Genomic DNA, 16,061 nt, shown 5'->3' with positions numbered 1-16,061 from the left:
GGGCGGCGCATGCGCGGGGGCGCGCGGCGCGCGTGGCCCGGGGATGTCGCTGCTGAGGCTGCGGGCGGTGCTGAGGGGCCCGGGCGGGCTGAGGGGGCCCGGTGAGCGGGAACGGGCACCGGGGGTACACCGGGGTTCCGGGGGGCATGGAGGGACCGGCGGGGACACCAGGAGAGCGGGACACGGGCAGAGTGTGCGGACGGAGCCGGGCCGGGACGTCCTACGGTGCTGAGCGTTCTGTGGGATACACCTGGAACATGGGGGGCGCTTTTTGAGTCGTGAGCACCCCAGGGATAGAGTGGAGGCTGTGGAAGTGCTGGGATGTTGTTGCTCTTCCGGGAGCTCTGGTCATGTCCTAGCTATGGGATAGCACCCACCTGCTCTGGGGGTCTCGGGGTGCTGCCACCCCATTGACAGCGCTGGGGTTTGTGGTGTCCCTGGGGTCGTGTTCCTTCTGAGCCTCTGGTTCCGGAGGGTGAGGGGTGGCCCTGTCCCTCCTGTGCTGCTGCTGGAGCAGCTGAGCTGAGGAACATCCCTCACTCACCCTGTCCATGCTGGGGCCACGGGGCAGAGTGGGGAACAGGGAGTGTTTGAGGGTGTGGAGCTTCCTCTGACCCCCCACACCTCTGCGTTCCTCATGGCAGGGATTCCATGGAGAATCTTCAGGAGCTACTCCTCTGCCAGCACCAAGGAGAAGGCGAACAGAAATGTTCCCTGTGAGAGGACAGAGCTGCTGGAAGGTGAGTGCTGGGAGAGATGCAGCAGGCAGAGCAGACTTGGCTGTTGCTTTTTCCCTGGCAGTGACACTGCTGGGTTCAGGGATGCTGGGGTGGGTTCCAGGGATCCTGGGATGGGTTCCTGGGTGCTGGGGTGCATTCCAGGGGTGCTGAGGTGGGTTCCTGGGGTGCTGGGGTGGGCCCCAGCTTGCAGGTAGATCTCAGAGAGACAGAGGTTGGTGTCTCTGTTTTGGAGCCAAGGAGGGATGAAGTTCTTTTGTGACCCCTTTTTTTGAGCACAATCCTGGTACTTCCAGGGTGAGGACAGGACAGAGATTTTTGCTGTGCCCTGTCTCCCATCACCTCTCTGTTTCCCTCTAGTGCTGAAGGCTCGAGCCAAGCAGCTGCAGGGCAGTAACGTCCCAGAGGTGACAGTCAGCAAAGTGGAAGTGGCTGCACTGGACAATGACAAGTTCCAGGAGGCTGTGGTCCCTGGCCCCAAGGAGAAGCAGCCCCTTCCCAGGGCACAGGGTGATGGCCTGGCTCGGTCCAGCACCTGGGCCAAAAAGCTGCAGAAGGAGATGTACAGCCAGCAGCCAAAGATGAAGCAGGAATTGGGCAGTGCTGCCTCCCAGCTGGCTCTGGAGGCCAAGGGAGAGGCCACACCCAAAACAAAAACCAAGAAGAGCCCAAAGATCCCAAAGACAAAAGCAGCCCCTGCCTGGACCCAGAGCTCTGGCAGCCCCCACAACAAGCCCAGGGTGGTGGAGGTGAAGGGAGTTGAGGAGCTGAAGAGGCCCCAGAAAATGCCAAAGGACAAGAGCAACCAGCAGGTGCTGCAGCAGACCATCCAGGCCAACCTGGAGTGCTTCCTGTTCCTGCAGCAGGCAGAGGAGGCTGAGAGGTACCTCCTGCTGTGCCACAGCTCCCCCGTGAAGAGGAAGGTGCTGGATGTGGGTGCCTTCAACATCGTCATGCGCATCTGGGCCAGGAAGGTACCAAACCCTGCTGCTCCGGGTGGGAGAGGGGCTGGCTCGTGAGGAACAGCCTCCAGCTGCTTTGATCTGTGCTGGTCACTGCAGCAAGTGTCCAAGCAGGGCTGCTGGCAAGGGGGACTGAGCTGGCATGAGGCCACAGATCCCTGTGAGGTGGCTTTGAGAGGAATGGGGAAAGGGTAGGGTAGACCTGACTAAATCTGAACAGTAGAGGGGCGTGGAGCTGTGATTTTGGGGCTGTTGGTGTCAGTGTGCTCAGCCTCCTTTCCCACTGGCTACAGTGTCCACAGCCCCTTTCCCTTCTCAGTGATTCCCTTCTCAGTGACTGCATGGCCTCCTTTCCTTTCTCAGTGTGCACAGCCTTCTTCCCAATGTCCACAGCCCCCTTCCCTTCTCATTTGTTCCTTTTTCAGTGTCCACAGCCCCCTTTCCTTCTCAATGACCCCAGCCTTCTTTCCTTTCTCCATGTTCACAGCGTCCTTTCTTTCTCACTGTGCACAACCTCCTTCTCAGTGTCCACAGCCCTTTCCCTTCTCACTCCTTCCTTTCTCAGTGACCCCAGTCTCCTTCCTTTCTCCATGTTCACAGCCCCCTTCCCTTCTTGGTGTGCACAGCCTTCTCCCCTTCTCACTCCTTCCCTTCTCAGTGACTCCAGCCCCCTTCCCTTCCCTTCCCTTCCCTTCCCTTCCCTTCCCTTCCCTTCCCTTCCCTTCCCTTCCCTTCCCTTCCCTTCCCTTCCCTTCCCTTCCCTTCCCTTCCCTTCCCTTCCCTTCCCTTCCCTTCCCTTCCCTTTGACCCCAGCCCCCTTTTCCTTCTCAGTGACCCCATTTTCCTTCCCCTCTCTCCTGCAGGGCTGTTTGAACCGCCTGGACCGATTGTTTTCCATCCTGGAGACTGCAGGTCTCCAGCCCAACCTGGACTCCTATGCCACAGCCCTGGAGTGTGCAGGACGGAGCCAGTCACCTCCCAAAGCCATCCTGAGGTAACACCTGCCTCAGGAGCTCCACATGCTGTGCTTGGAGAGCTGGGAGATGCAGGAGATCCAGGGGCTTGGGGTCAGGAAGAGCTGTCCCCTCTGTGAGCCCACCTGGATGTCCTGAGCCACTTCCCATGGCCAGATTTTGGGGTGGGTGGAGCACCCTCCCTGCCACCCCCACTGCTGGGCAGTTTGTCTGAGATTGTGCAGGGAGAGGAGATGTGGAAGGTGAGAACAGGCACTGTTCCCCCCAGAGCTGGGCTGGGAGAGGCCCTCTCCAGTCAGGGATTCCTTGGTTCCCCACCCATCCCAGGCATCTCACTTCTGGTCCCTCTGTTGCTGCCTGGTGGCAATGGCTTGGCTCCTCTGTTTGTTTTTATGGCCCTTCTGTGGGGTTTGCCCATTTTGGTGGGCTCAGCCACACAGCTGGTTCCTGCAGGGCTCTCCAGAGGAGCCAGGTAGATTTTAAAGAGCATGATGGACAGGAAAGTGTCAGTGCTAAAGATAGCAAGGTTGTAGATGGTAGATTTCACGGACAGGAAAGTGTCAGTGCTAAAGGGAGCAGCTCAAAGAGCCCTGGAAGATCCCACAGGCTGGGCCTAGGGGCAGTGCCTGGGGCTGGAGGCACAGCCAGCTCCTCTCAGAGGATGGAGAAAGCTTCTGATGCACTCGTGTGAACCTCAGGGATGTATCACTGCTCTCTGTCCTCTGGCTGCTGACACATTCTAGATGCCTTCAGGGCAATATCTCCAGTCAGCTGCCTCTGAGGGGGCTGGCAGGGGCTGTGCCGGACGTGTGGAGCTGTGGCAGGGCAGCACAGGCTGTGGGGCTGCCTGTGGGCAGCTGCAGTGGCCTCCCTGCCCAGGAAGCTCTGCAGCAGTGCAGGCTGAGGGATGGACACCTGATCCCTGTAACCTGAGGCTGCTGGTGACCTTGTGGGACAGGCTGTGTTGAGTCAGCTCCTGTCCAACGTGCTCAGGCCCCTGGGGAAGATCCAGCCTGTCCTGTCTGCCCCTCCTCAGATACCTGCAGCAGCTGAACAGCAGTGGCTTCCATGTGGATGAGCTCTTCCAAAAGTGCCTGTTTGAGGAAGATGAGAAGGAGAAGGTGCTGTTTGCCATCAGGACTGTCCAGCCCAACTACCAGCTGCCTCCTCCACCCAGCCCCAAGATCAGCAAGTCTTCTCTGCTCCAGGACTTCTATTCCAGAGTAAGCCACAGTGCTCAGGGAGGTGTTGAAGCTGGCCAGGTGTTCTTAGGTACAGCTCAGGGGCGGGCTAAAAAGAAAGAGCTTTTTAACCTGATCTGTGCCAAATAACCCACAGAAATCATCGAATGGATCACATGACTAATATTAATAACTAAGAGGAACAGCAAAGCAGAGGGTTTGCAGGGAGCTGGAGATGGTCTCCATGCATGGGAGGGGGTGCTTGCAGAGGTGCATAACACAAGGAGCAGAGCAGCCTCTGGGATTTGTGTGTGAGAGACCTCTGGGCCCAGAGATCCCAGCGAGGTGCTTTCAACCCAGAATTGTATCACAATTGTTCCTCTTGCAGGGAAGCTGGGAGAATGAGCATGGCTTCTCCTCCCACTTTTGGCACTGACTGCCTCTCTCCCATTTCAGGAGACGATGGGGTCGTACCCCAAGCTGGATTTCTCCATGCAGGAGCTGCAGGAGCGTTTCCAGCAGCAGCTGGACATGGAGCTGAAGAACACCGTGACCATCGAGTCCGTGGAGGCAGCCAAGCCCCTGACCCCACAGGCCACCAAAGCGGTAAAGTTTGGGTTTGGGGACAGCCCTCAGGACCTGTGGGTGAGAGCTGAGGCTCCATGAGGTAGAGACCAGGCAGCTCATGCTCACCAGCTCTTTTCCTTCCTTTCCCTGCAGCGTGAGCTGCTGGGCACGCTGCGCTCGCAGTGGCGCGATGCCATCCTGCAGGCCCTGCAGAACTCCAAGCGCAGCTTGGCCAGGCCCAAGAGGATGTCCAAGTACAACGTCCTCTACCCCTACCTGTGTCTGCTGCCAGATGAGGAGTATGTGGACATCATGCTGCAGGTAGGAACCTGCTCTACCCACCCAGGAGTGGGGCTGGACTATCAGCATGGGGGTGTCACAGAGCACTTGAGCAGAATTGGGATTTCCTGAGAGGTTTATGAGGTTATTAACTTCAGGCTGTCTGCTCCTTCTGCAGAGCAACCAGAGAAACCCATGCTCTGCCCTGGTTGTTTTTCCTTCCTCACCATCTGTTCAGTATCACGGAAATCAGCATCTTTCTGTGCTCCCTGCACAGCAGCTTTAACTCCTGCTCTTTCTGCTTTATCTCTCTGTTCCTCCTTCCTAAGACGCTTTTTTCCTTCCCCTTTCCCAGATCCTCAATGACCTGTCTCCACAAGGTGAGTCCCTGGCAGTGCTGGCCAGGGAGCTGGGCTCCAAGGTCTATGACAGGTACATCATCCAGAGGAAGCTGCGCAGTGGCCAGCTGGAGAAGGTGCAGCAGATCTATGAGAGCTACATCCAGCTGCTGGCAAAGGACAGCCAGGTAGGAGCCCTTGGGGCCAGGAGTCCGTGCAGGAAAGCTCTGGGCTTTGCAGGGCAGGAGAGGACAAGAGGGGAGAAAGGGGCCAAGCCTGCTGCCCTGGGCACATCAAGGACCAGGTGAGCAGGTGGTTCTCAGAGCTGGGTGCTCACAGGGGCAGGCAGGGCTGCAGTCTGGGCAGGATGATGTGGGGACAGGGTGTCAGCACTGGGGTGTGGTGCAGTGCCACTGTCCCCATTCTCACTGTTGGGCTCAGCCCAGCCTTGTGACCCTGTTCACAGGCGTCTTAGGATGAGGGAAGAGACAAGAATGTTGACTCCATGTTTCAGAAGGCTTCATTTATTATTTTATGATATATATTATATTAAAACTATACTAAAAGAATAGAAGAAAAGGTTTCATCAGAAGGCTAGCTAAGAATAGAAAAAGAAATAATTAATAACAAAGGCTTGTGTCTCGGACAGAGAGTCCAAGCCAGCTGACTGTGATTGGCCATTAATTCGAAACAACCAACATGGGCCAATCACAGATGCACCTGTTGCATTCCACAGCAGCAGATAATCATTGTTTGCATTTTGTTCCTGAGGCCTCTCAGCTTCTCAGGAGGAAAAATCCTAAGGAAAAGATTTTTCATAAAAGATGTCTGTGACACAGCCTCCTCAGCCCTCCTTCCCCAAACACTCCTATCAAGAAGGACCTTTGGGGACACAAAGGAGATTCCTTCTCAGGGCCATATCTCAGGTAGATTGATCCACTCCAGCTGACTCTATTTTCTCCCAGCCTAAGCAGTACTTGCCACGGGAATACTGGGAGAAGCTGGTGGCAGAAGCAGGCTTTGGGCCTTCCCTGAACCTGAAGTCCTGCAGCTGGCCCTGTGTGCTCCTCATGCGCCTGGGCATGCACATGCTGGAGCTCCTGGTGAAGGCTGTGAAGGTGCCCAGGAACATCCTCAATCGTCGCCTGGAGTCCAAGCCTATCCCTGTCCTCTACCACGTCTACTCCTTCTACAGTAACTGGCAGGTGAGCCTCATCCTGGGGGCTCCTGTGCAGGGCACCCCTTCCTCAAAATCAGACCCTTGCAAGGCTCTTTTGTGTCCTTGCTGCCATTCTTGCTCAGGGATGCTTAGAAGCCCTTGATTCTTCATTCTCAGAAGGAGGTGAGGCTTTCTGTTCCAGAGTGGATGTAGATTGTTATTGGGATTAGGCTGATTAAGAAGGAAGTTTTGACTGTGTTTGTAATTGTTGTCTTGAGGTTGTTGGATAGAAGTGGAAATAGGATGGGGTGGAGAGGGTTACAGGGTTAAGAGTATGAATGTGTTTAGGACTGGTGAGAGGTTCATTACTTTCACTTGGTCTTGCCCCAAGATGAGTGGCTCCTAAGACCACTGGATTACTATTATCCTTTGAAAGTAAGGAGACTGAGGTTTTATACTCAGACACAAGAGTTAGCAGTTCTTGCTGATTTTACCTCTCCTCAGCAGGTAAGGAGGGTTTAACCTTACTTGGCATGATCCCTGTGGGATGTCTGACTGACCACAGGCTCTCCCATACTCCAGCCCTAACCCTCTGCTGCTGATCCTCCTCTCCAGGTCGGGCTGATAAGGCCCCATCCCATCTTCTCCCAGCTCGTGTCAAACGCTGCAGAGACCACGCTGACCTTCAACTCCTCTGCCATGCCCATGCTGTGCCCTCCTGTGCCCTGGACCTCCCCCACTTTTGGTGCTTTTGTGCTCAATGACACCAAGCTGATGCGTTTCATGGATGACACCACCCACCACCAGCTGCTGCTGGAGCAGTGTCCCCTGGTGAACCTCCACCCCGTGCTGGATGCCCTCAACCAGCTGGGCAACTGTGCCTGGAAGATCAACCAGCCAGTGCTGGATATCATCATCTCCATCTTCAATGACAAAGGGGATGAGAAGCTGGACATCCCACCACCCCTCTCTGAGGCTCCCAAGCCTCCCACTCCTCCTGGCAATTCCTCCACCTGGAGCAAGTCCTTCAAGCACGAGATGTTCCTGTGCAAGAAGAAGGCTGCAGAAATGCACAGCCTGCGCATGGATGCTCTCTACAAGCTCTCCATCGCCAACTATGTCAGGGACAAGGTGTTCTGGTTCCCTCACAACATGGATTTCCGTGGCAGGACTTACCCATGCCCACCTTATTTCAACCACCTGGGCAACGATGTCACCAGGGCCATCCTGCTGTTTGCAGAGGGGAGGCCACTGGGCCCCAAAGGACTTGACTGGCTGAAGATCCACCTCATCAACCTGACAGGGCTGAAGAAGAAGAATGCCTTGCAGGAGAGGCTGGAGTATGCCAATGAAATCATGGAGGACATCCTGGACTCGGCTGACCACCCGCTCACGGTACGTGAAGTAAAATAAAATGGAAATCAGAATGGATTTTGTAACAAAAACATTAGGAAAGATTTTTGAGAGGTAAAAAGGGAGAAGGCAAATAACCTATAACCTAAAACAGGAGAAGGCAAATAACCTAAATAACCTAAATTCCTAAATAACCTGTTTCTGTCTGAAAACATGATGTAAAGCTAGGGAAATGGAGGCATAGTGGGGAGGTGCTGTGCCCAGTGTACCCCAGGTGCTCAGGGGTTCCTGCCTGTGATTTGAGGGGTTCCTACCTGTGCTTTGAGGGGCACAGGAGCACTGCCTGCTCCCACCAGCCTGGCCTTTCTCATTCTCAGGGCAGGAAGTGGTGGATGGACACAGATGAGCCCTGGCAAGCCTTGGCATGCTGTATGGAAATCGCCAAAGCCTCGAGGTCCCCAGATCCAGCAGCCTACATCTCTCACTTCCCAGTTCACCAGGTAGGAGCCTGGCAGATCCTCACAGCCCATGTGAGGCTCAGCAGGGCAGGGAAGGAGCATCCAGGTCTCCAGCTCTGCAATCCCTGCTCCACGTGGCTGGGTTTTCTTAGGAATAGAAATGCAGTGTTGGGCATTTTGGCATGAGAACTCAGGTGATTTGCTGCTGCCTGCAGCCATCCATGAGCTGGAACATCTGAGGGCTGCCTCACTTCCCTTGGCTCGAGCAGAGCCCAGCTGGGAGCTCGCTGGCAGCTGCTGCAGGGTGAGAGCCAGGCCAGTGTCACCTTCTGCAGGCACAGGATCAGGATTGGAAGTTGGCCCAGCAGGGCAACACCTGGAATGCTCAGAGCTGTGCTTTGGATGCCTTTCTCCACTCCTGCTCTGTGCCTGAAGCCAAGCAGCTCTGCAAGAGCCAATATGGCAGGTCTGGAACTCTGAGGAAGGACAGACACCCTGTGCCTGCTCAGGTGCTCCCTGAAGGCACCTGTCCCCCCTGGCTGCTCAGCTTTGAGGCTGATAGTGGCCATGGGTGAGGGGTGGCTGCTCCTTTTTCTTTTGAGGAGATCAGGTGGCCATGACTGAGCAGGGAGGGCAGCAATTTTTCTGCCTGGAATATACATGAGACAGGTCTGATATTTTGATGACAACAAAAGGTCAAGAGAGCAGCTGGGGGTGTGTGGAGGGTGCAGCTAATGAAATATCATCAGCAAGGACTTCTTCTAGAAGGTGCCAGAGTCTCGTTCAGCCTGAGTCATCAGTGCTCAATTAACAGAGCCAGCAGGTCCTGGTGCTGCCTTTCCACACTGCAGGGAGTGGGGAGACAAAGGGGGCCCTGCTTGAGGAACCTGACAGTCCTGGGGGATCTGGGAGAGCCTGAGCACAGGGGGACAGGAACAGCAGCACATCTGTGAGAAACATCACTGTCAGTGCAGTGTGGGGAGAACCAAGATGTTCCTGCACCATCCTTCAGGCCCTGTCTGTGTCACCCAAGCTGCTCTTGGTTCCAGCAGGGCTGCAAGGGCAGCTGCTGTGGCAGAGGCTCACTGTGCCTCTGGTGCAGCTTTGGGAAACCTGGGTGGGAGCTGGTTTCTGTTTTCAGAGCCAGCTGGGGCTTCCTGGGGGATCACTGCCTTTTCCTGCCTCTGATCCCACTGCTGAGGTTGTTTTGACTGCTGCCTCTTGGGGCTGCTTTTAGCATCCCAGATATATTCGGTGTTTTCCCAATTTTCTGGTTTTCAGCGTTTCCACAGAGCTTTGTTGTCTTTGGAAACCCACAGAGGTGGTGATGTGAGATTTCTGATTTTAAACCTCACAGGTCACAGCAGTTAGGGGTGGACCCAGGCAGGAAACCTGTCCAGAAGGCAAATGGTCACTGCTGGGAGATGGTCACTGCTCTGAAGAGTGGGGAGGGGAAATAAAAACCACCTGAGGCCAGGGTAGCTGTGCATGGGGAGGGGGCAGATGAGCAGGGCTCTGTCCATGCATTAACCCCTTGTTTGCTGGTGCTGTCCCTGCAGGATGGCTCCTGCAATGGGCTGCAGCACTATGCAGCGCTCGGCCGGGACCTCAGCGGCGCTGCCTCCGTCAACCTGGTGCCCTGTGGGCTCCCTCAGGATGTCTACAGTGCAGTGGCCCAGCAGGTGAGGCTCTGTGGGGACACACAGGGTCCTTTTGGACCTGCCTTCTCCTCTTGGTGTGCACAGGGTGTCACCTGCCAAGGGGAAATGTGGGGATGAGTGTGCAGAGAGCTGGGGAGGCATGAGTGGATCTGACAGGAGATCTGTCCTCATGGAGAAATCCCCTCTGATTTCTGCTGTCCTCACTAGTCCTGAATGAAGCCTGGGAGAACTAGGCTGAAGAGGTGGAAGAGAGCAAGGGATGCTCCTCATCTCTTGCTTACAGCTGGCTGGCCCATGGGTTATGAGATTTTTCTTCCTTGAGCTGAGTAGGAAGGAGTGGGTAGAGATTCAGCCTTGGTCCTGGTACAAAAGTCTTTGGTTTCTTTGCAAGAAATGATGTGAAATTTGCCACTGGAAGAGAGCTGAGAGGCTCATTCAGGTGGCATTGGACCCTGCATCTCCCATCTGGGTCTCAGCAGGTTTTCTCCAGAGAACAGGTAGAGTTCATGGGGGTGTAGGCCTTGCTCAGTTATCACTGGGGGAACAGAGGCAGGAGAACCAAAGTTCTGAGCCACAGCTGAGCTGTGTCCTTGTCCCAGCTGGCACCAAGGGACAGTGCTGAGGCTGCAGGGAACGCTCTGCAGGCACTGTTATCCATGCTGGATCCCTTCAGCAGGTGCCTTCTCTTATCCAGGGTGGGGAAAATGGGCTGCAGGGATCCTGAGGGCAGGCAGTGCCCAGCTGGGAGGGTCCCACAGGCCTGCAGCCCACGTGGCTCATGCCAGCCCTGACTCAGGGGCACTCTGCTCAGGTGGAGAGGTTTCAGAAAAAGTCCAAGGCAGCAGGGAGGGATCCTGATGGGAGCTTGAGCCAGGCAGTGCCCAGCTGAGAAGGTCCCGAACCACAGAGGGGGCTCCAGCCAGCGTGGCTCATGCCAGCCCTGACTAGAGGCTCTCTCTCAGGTGGAGGAGTTTCGGAAGAAGGATGCTGAGAGGGGTTTGAAGATTGCCCAGGTGCTGCAGGGCTTCATCAGCCGCAAGGTGGTGAAGCAGACGGTGATGACGGTCGTGTACGGGGTCACTCGCTACGGCGGCCGCCTGCAGATCGAGAAACGCCTCAAGGAGATCGATGAGTTCCCCGAGGTACCATTCCTGTGTGTCCCCCCTCCCTGGGTCCTGTCACTTTCCTCTTTTTGGCTGTCCCTTTGTATGACCCATGGCTCTCTGCTCTGTGCCAGGAGTATTTGTGGGAGGCATCTCACTATCTGGTGAAGCAGGTGTTCAACAGCATCAAGGAGATGTTCTCAGCCACTCGAGATATCCAGGTAGGGAGCCTGTTGCCCTTTACCTCCACTTTTTCTCCTTCCCTGGTCCATTATACGTAGACAAGGGGATGCTCCATGGGGAGAGATGGTTCTCGTGGCTCCTGGCCCAGCGAGGATCCTCCTGCCCCAGCCCAGAGGTGTGGGATTGTGCCAAACCCCTCAGTAAGCCCTGGGGAGTTCTGTGGCAGGAGTGAGGGTGGCCTGTGCTGGGAGGGGATGGGGTGTCCCAGCTCCACACTAACTCAGCTGCTTCCTCTCCTTTTCTGAAGAACTGGCTGACAGAGAGTGCCAAGCTCATCGCCCAGTCAGGCCGGACAGTGGAGTGGGTCACACCTCTGGGGCTGCCCATCATCCAGCCCTACTATCGCTCCAGATCCACTGTGGTGAGTGAGGACTCACAGCCCCCATCCTCCCTGAGCCATGGTGGGAGCAGGGAAAACACAGCCTGGGCTCCAGTGGCAGGTTTCATGGCCCCCACCCTCCCTGTGCCATGGTGGGAGCAGGGAAAACACAGCCTGGGCTAGGGCCTGGCAGGTTGGCATCACTGGTGGGTGAGCCTGCAGAGCAGGTAGGATCCCCGAGTGCAGGCACATCCTCCAGCCTCATGGCTCCCTGCAGAGCCTGGAGTGTGTGGGTGAGCTGCTGAGGAAGCTCTGTGGCTCCATCCCACTCAGGCAGCTGGGGCACGGGCCGTTCCCCGCTCTGAGAGCCTCCTCAGGGCTCCTGTGACTCAGTCTCAGTGCTGGCACCTCCCACGTGCTGCTGTGCTGACTCACAGCCCCCCAGCCCAGCTCCTTCCCAGGCCAATTCACCCTGAGAGGGTGAAAGGGTTCAGATGCCTGCCAGAACCCTCAGGAGGGGAGCTGGGCAAAGTGTCACTGGGCAGTGGCACTGCTGTGGTGCTGGGACACTCTGGAAAGGCACAGGAGTGGGGCAGTGCCCAGCCCAGCAGGGTGACACTGGTGCCCTCTCTCCCCACAGCTGAATTGTGGCATGCAGCGCTTGAGTGTGAAAACCTCCAACAGCAGCCAGTAAGTACAAAACCATGGCCTGCACCAGCCTGTGCTCTGGGGACAAGGCTTTCCTGTCAAGGAAGCTGTCAGGGAGCGCCACAGCTCCTGTTATGGCTCCTGAGCTGCAGAATGACAGAGCAGCAGGGCTTGGGGCTCTTCAGGGCAGCCCCCTCATCCCCAGGCTGGGGTGTCACCATCTCTGTGCCAGTGCTGTCATCTCTGGCCCTGAAATGTCCCAGCTCCTCTGTGCCCTGCTTTGTCCTGCAGGAAACCTGACACTGTGAAGCAGAAGAATGCCTTTCCCCCCAACTTCATCCACTCTCTGGATTCCACACACATGATGCTCACAGCACTGCACTGCCTCAGGTAGGGAGTGGGCAGCTGGGCTCTCACCTGGCTCAGGACTCTCCTGGGAAAGAATTTTTGGGGTAAAGCATCACATGGGACTGGGGAGTCCATGGTGGGCATTTGGGGCTCCTGGCAGAGAAGAAAAGGAGGCAGCAGGACAGGGAGATCCTGGAATTGGAAACTCCCTCTGAAAAGCTGCTGTGCAGGGAGTCCCCCTCTTGTGTGGGGGACTGTGAATGTCTGCTCCTGTCCCAGCCAGAGGTTCTACAAGGGGTGGGTCCCTCACAGAGGGGTCCCAGCTCTGCTTCATGGCACCTCTGCCCCCTCCCAGGAAGGGCCTGACCTTCGTCTCAGTCCACGACTGCTACTGGACTCACGCGCTCACCGTGGATGTCATGAACCAGGTAAAAGTGTCCTCCTGGCTCCCTTGGGAGCAAATCTTGCTGATCTGTGCTCTGGGCCCACGCCAGGCCTCGCCTCCCCTGGGCTTTGCTCCATAGGCTGATTGATTCACCCTGAGGTGAGGTGAACCTGGAATGTTTGCTGGCGGTCACAGCTGATTTCATGGTGCCCGTTCTCCTCCCACTCTGCAGGGAGTGTGTGGGAGAATCTGTGGAAACAGGGAATAAACAGCCCAGAATCCACAGATTCTGGCAGCCAGTGCCCCTGCCCTGCCCTGGGTCCTTCCCAAGGCCTTTTGTGCTAATGAGGGTCGACCTGTGCTTCACACCTCCCCAGGCTGATTCCCTTCACCCTTGTCTGGCAGCCCCCCTTCCCACTCCTGCTGCTTTCCCTGCCCCTCACCTCTGACCTGTCACTGGAAGGAGAGAAAACACCTGCTAAGCTGCTCCTCCCTGTTGTCTCCCTGGGTCAGGTCTGTCGGCAGCAGTTTGTGGCTCTGCACAGCGAGAAGATTCTGCAGGATCTGTCTGAGTTCATGCTGGAGAAGTACTGCAGGTATTCCTGACCTGTTGGGTTTTCCCTTCCACCTCACAGAGGTCATGTCCAGGTGCTCACAGATTGTATCACCTGCCTGGGTGGGGAAGTTGTCCTTCCTTCTTGCTTGATACCCAAATCACCTTCAGCTGTGTAAAACCCAAGGGTTCTTCACTCTTTTGCTGAAGAACCAGGGGAAGGTTTGGCAGCCTTAAAGCCTGGCCTGGACTGCTAGGGCTGAGCTCCTGCTCTCACTCTGGGGTGCCTGGTCTGTTTTGGAAGAGCTGAATCCTGTTGTCAGAGGCTGCATTAGGGAGCAGAGGAGGGTGTGCCTGGCTCCAGATAACCTGGTGTTTATTTGCTTCCTTCTAGTTCATCCAGCTCCAGCACAGAGCCCATAGCCCACTGGCAGAAGAGACTGAAGGAGCAGCTCTCAAATGTCCCCAGCACAGGTAGGAGCATAGGGCAGGAACATGCAGAGCTCAGGAGCATTTTGGAAACAAGGGGAATGAGATGGAGTGGCCCCCAAAACCACCAAAAGGCAAAAAGGCAGAGCTGTCTCCTTGCATCAGGTTTCCTCTCCTGTGCTGGAGTGCAGAGCCATGGGGCAGAGCAGTCCAGCATGTCCACATCCCCCTGTAGCATTCCTGTCAGTGCTCCCTGCCATCCTCCCTGCATCCCTGGGATTTCCCCCAGGCTGACCCAGCTCTTCCCATCCTGCTCTTGTTCTGCTCCCATCTGTTTCCAACCCTGAGCATTTGCTCAGAGATGGGAGCGAAGGCCTGGGCATGGTAATTGCCAGGATCTAGATGATATACATGCAATGGGATTAAGGCAATTAGTTTAACTCCTTCTAATCCCTCAGCCCTGTGTCTGCCAGGCCATCTGGCTCTGCCTGACCTCTCTGGAGTGGCTCCATGGGCAGCACAGTGCAGGGGCAGGGATCCTTCGTGCACTGAAACTCTTCCCTCCCCCTGTCCATCCCCACATCACTCTCTGACCTCTCCTTTGCTCCCCTCAGGTGAATTCAACCTGAAGCAAGTGATGGATTCCACGTATTTCTTCAGCTGAGCCCAGCAGCCCACAGGGCCCTGGGATACCTCTGGACCTGCAGCCATGGTGGGCACTGGCCTGCAATGCTCTTGTGTCCCACATCTCACGGGGAAGAAGCTGCAGCCTCCAGCCCTGCCTCACTCTGAGGTGCTGGGGTGAACTGGAGGGGGACAGGGGCTCTGCACTGTTTGCTGTCACTGCTGTCCCAGCACAGGGACAGGGCACCAAGCCCTGCAGAGCTGCAGCTCTGGGCTGGGGGCAAAGGGGTGGCAGGAGCCAGGGTGGCTTCTCTCAGCTTCACCCCAGTGCTGTGAGCACTGGCTGGTGCCTGTCCTGGGGTGCTGTCCCTCTCCATCAGCAGGGTTTCAAACTTGGCAGGGCAGGCAACTCTTGGCCACAGGGCAGGTGCTGCTCTGTGCTCTGCTCCAGCTCTGGGCACTGTCCTCACTCTCAGCACAGCCTCTGCTCTTCACTCTCTTTTTCAGGAATGAGTTTTGCTGCTGCTCACTGGGGCGCAGGCAGGGAAAACCACTAACTTGGGGGTCAACATGTATAATATTGTAAATAAAATGTTTTTTTTGAAATACAAGACGGGACCTGTGTCCTCTGAAATCTCTGCCAGGGGCACAGGGAGGTGGGGTTGCTGCCTCCCAGTCTGGCACTGTTCTGCTGACTGGCTGGGCACAGGGTGTCACATTCTGAAAATGCTTTTGTAGCAGAAACATGGAATTGTGCCAGTGCAGCTACAGCGGGAGCTGGACTCTCACAGGGCCCAACTGCAGCTTTTCCAGCCAGGACCTTCCCTTTCTCACTGGTCTGTGGCTTCCCAGACCTTCTTTCCACCAGGCTGGTGCTGGAGATGTTTGCACCTTGCAGCTGGAACTGTGCCCCATAACCACAGGCTCACAATCAGCCTGCACCCAGCTTCTTCCAGGCTGCTGCTGGAGCTGGCAGAGCCTTTTCACCTTGTGGCTTTCCTGGCAAAGGACACAGCTCTTCAAAGGACAAAGCTGCATCCCACAGCCTGAGCTGGGGCTGTGCCCAATGTTCCGGCTCCCGGGGCGGGCACGAGGAGCAGGAGGCGCGGCGGGGAGGGAGGGACGGTGGCGAAGAAGCAGAGCCGGAGTCGTGCGTAGCTCTGTCAGCTGCTGACGTTTATTGCACAGGATGGGTTGGATGGGAAAGTGGACGCTTGGAGTGGGGCCCTGTCCCTGCGGCTGCTCGGCCGCAGGGTGCCGGGGCTGGCACGGGCCCCGCGCTCGCGGTACATTCAATGTGGAAGGCTCGAGTGCGAGGCAGCGAGGCACACGTGCACACACACACCTGCACACACACCCACACACGCACACAACACACGCACAGGCACCTGGAACGCTCAGCAGGTGCCCGCCCCAGCCCCAGGGCTCGGGCTCCAGCGCCTGCCTCCGTCCTAGCGCTGCCTATGGGGACACGGGGCCGTGCTCACCCCCAGCCCCGGAGTGGGGGACAGTGTGTTCGTGGGTGCTCAAAAGCCTCAGGGCGACCATCCCTCAGACCCTTCCCAACTTACCTCCAGTCCTGGACCATCACCCCTCGCCTTGGGTCTGTGAGAGGGGCGCAGGGACACGCGCGGCGCCGGGGCTGCGCCGCCAGCCCCAGGGAGGTGTCCTGCGGGTCACACACAGGGATGTGTTCAGGTCATAGATATCATACACAGAGTTGGTCATGGCGAGAATGCA

General features: G+C 56.7%; 1 protein-coding gene across 1 annotated transcript; it reads left to right on the top strand.

The window, feature by feature from the left end:
• Window positions 1-8: 8 nt before the first annotated feature.
• Window positions 9-14,923, top strand: POLRMT (RNA polymerase mitochondrial). Its single transcript, XM_064734450.1, has 21 exons — window positions 9-101; window positions 645-740; window positions 1,098-1,711; window positions 2,563-2,693; window positions 3,710-3,896; window positions 4,311-4,460; window positions 4,575-4,742; window positions 5,056-5,226; window positions 6,004-6,243; window positions 6,813-7,592; window positions 7,928-8,050; window positions 9,568-9,690; window positions 10,632-10,811; window positions 10,907-10,993; window positions 11,263-11,376; window positions 11,975-12,024; window positions 12,274-12,372; window positions 12,686-12,758; window positions 13,229-13,311; window positions 13,663-13,742; window positions 14,312-14,923. Exons 1-21 carry the CDS (start codon window positions 44-46, stop codon window positions 14,359-14,361), a joined length of 3,657 nt encoding a protein of 1,218 aa, XP_064590520.1. The 5' UTR covers window positions 9-43; the 3' UTR covers window positions 14,362-14,923.
• The last annotated feature ends 1,138 nt before the right edge of the window (window positions 14,924-16,061 follow it).

This window comes from Zonotrichia leucophrys, chromosome 28 (assembly GCF_028769735.1).
Source record: "Zonotrichia leucophrys gambelii isolate GWCS_2022_RI chromosome 28, RI_Zleu_2.0, whole genome shotgun sequence".
Lineage (NCBI taxonomy): Eukaryota > Metazoa > Chordata > Aves > Passeriformes > Passerellidae > Zonotrichia > Zonotrichia leucophrys.
The sequence above is the reverse complement of the archived record's forward strand: the minus strand, read 5'-3'. Positions and strand labels throughout refer to the sequence as shown.